We start from the raw sequence: 1,844 nt of genomic DNA, 5'->3' as shown, positions 1-1,844 counted from the left end.
TTATTAGGTTGGTGGAAATTGCAATGCTGCCGGATCGACCGCAGATTTTTTAATGTCACATTGCGTTCGGTTGTTGCATGCGAGACCGCATTGAGATAATTGAACACTGCTTTGCGAATGTATGGCGGGTATGGCAACAACGCTCGACCGACGAGTGATGACGTGCGACCAAAGTTATAACGTACAGACTAGGTATTTCATCGAATTACGCTCGGACATGACGTCACTGCCAAACAGCTTGGTGCAGACTATTTACCTGCTGGTGTTGATGATGATGCCGCGTTCCCCATCGGCGTCCGGCTCGTTTTCTGCTAGTAAACCAATAGCCAATCGGATCACGTTGAATGTCCCGCAAAGATTCACCTGGGTGAACCGTTTGAGGAATAACTTAGTGCTTGAAGTTGTTCACTTACGTCGAGGATTTTCATAAAAATTTGCTTGCTATGCGGTTCCAATGTCTTGAAGTCGTAAATAGGCGCAGTCGAGAATACTGCCGCACAGTTTAACACTCCATTCAATTTGCCGAATTTCCTCTTGGTTGCGTCCATGGCGTTCAGAACGTCTTTTTCTGAAGTTACCTGAAGATCGAAACTCGCAGGCTCATGAGCGAGCAAATCGCTCCTACGCACTTACATCGACCTGTAAAAACAGAACTCGATCGTGGCCAAATTGAAAGTTTGCGTCTTGCAGCGGTCGCTGCAAGTCCAGGATAGTCAAGTGGGCCCCTTCTTGCAGCAGGACTTCGGCTGCCGCCCTGCCCATGCCTGAGGCGCCCCCAGTTATCAGGAAAACCGACCCCTAAGGTTCAAATTGTGAATGTATCCGAGTTTTGAGCAGAATTTGCTCATATTAGTTAGATACTTACCGAAATCAACATTCTTTGAGGGAATAATGGTTAAAAGTCTAATTTCGGCTCGCTTGCCGAGGTCTCGGTTTTATGTCCATATTTACACAGGCATGATTGTAATGTGTGGCTTTTGAAGTGTAAATAATTTAATTTCGTGCCACCAGCAGGAAATCAGGCTCGTAAGTGTACAGCGTGGCCCAAACTTTACTAGCCAGCGTGTTGAAGGTTCGCAAATGAGGTGAACACTTTTCATTTGTAAGGCTGGAGCGACTGGACAGTTGAAAAGTCGTCGAGTTCTACCCATGGTGATTTTTCAATTGAAACGGACTGCAGGATGATTTTCCAGCAAAAGACGAACTTTAACTTAAGCGTGACCAAAACGTTCATGTTGAGCGATTTTCAAATATTTTTATGTCCTAATAATAAGCGAAAAATACCGTATGATTGTCAGTATTTTTAAGTGAATTGTTAAAAAAAAGAGCGACTTTGCTAAAACTGGAAAATGTTGAAGAAATGTTAAAAATATTATTGATGAATGGCCCTTAATATAAATCTAAAAGCAATTAAAAAAGTCATCAACATTTTCCCAGCAACGGAACTGAGTTACTGCGCCAACCCGACGGGTTGTCGCAACAAACCATTTGCGCGGCACTGCGCCAACTCCTTAAAATTCACTGAGTTACCCAGGCCTAGAATGATTCACTGCTCAAACCGGGTAATTTTCAAGCAAATCGCAGTTTAGGCTAACGTTTCAGGGCAAGGGCGGATTCAAGAGGGGGGGGGTCATGAGGGTCATGACCCCCCCCATTCAATTTCCTATCCAACGATGCCATAACGAATTCTCTGGCTCGAATGGTTCTTGAGAAACTTCGAAAAAAGCAGCGTCATGTTCAAGTGGATTTTGCCACTCAAAAAAAAAAATTACGCAAATCTAAAAGTTCTTAAATTCCAGCATTTTTTGAGAAAACTGCCAACATTTCCTTATCGATAGTTCACT

At 43.6% G+C, this 1,844-nt stretch overlaps 1 protein-coding gene across 1 annotated transcript; it reads right to left on the bottom strand.

Annotated features, from left to right (window-relative positions):
• Positions 1-248: 248 nt before the first annotated feature.
• Positions 249-1,112, bottom strand: LOC125503243 (3-hydroxyacyl-CoA dehydrogenase type-2-like). Its single transcript, XM_048663291.1, has 4 exons — positions 866-1,112; positions 634-798; positions 414-578; positions 249-363 (listed from the first exon to the last, which is right to left on the bottom strand). Exons 1-4 carry the CDS (start codon positions 875-877, stop codon positions 253-255), a joined length of 453 nt encoding a protein of 150 aa, XP_048519248.1. The 5' UTR covers positions 878-1,112; the 3' UTR covers positions 249-252.
• Between the last annotated feature and the right edge of the window lie 732 nt (positions 1,113-1,844).

The sequence above is a fragment of the Dendroctonus ponderosae genome, unplaced genomic scaffold (genome assembly GCF_020466585.1).
Source record: "Dendroctonus ponderosae isolate FM_Combo_2020 unplaced genomic scaffold, Dpon_F_20191213v2 Dpon_F_20191213_1464, whole genome shotgun sequence".
Lineage (NCBI taxonomy): Eukaryota > Metazoa > Arthropoda > Insecta > Coleoptera > Curculionidae > Dendroctonus > Dendroctonus ponderosae.
The sequence above is the reverse complement of the archived record's forward strand: the minus strand, read 5'-3'. Positions and strand labels throughout refer to the sequence as shown.

Coding starts and splice junctions, on each gene's coding strand:
- LOC125503243 (XM_048663291.1), bottom strand. Junction 579..633: donor TTCTGTTTTTACAGGTCGAT/GTAAGTGCGTAG, acceptor TTCGATCTTCAG/GTAACTTCAGAAAAAGACGT. Junction 364..413: donor TTTTTATGAAAATCCTCGAC/GTAAGTGAACAA, acceptor CGGTTCACCCAG/GTGAATCTTTGCGGGACATT.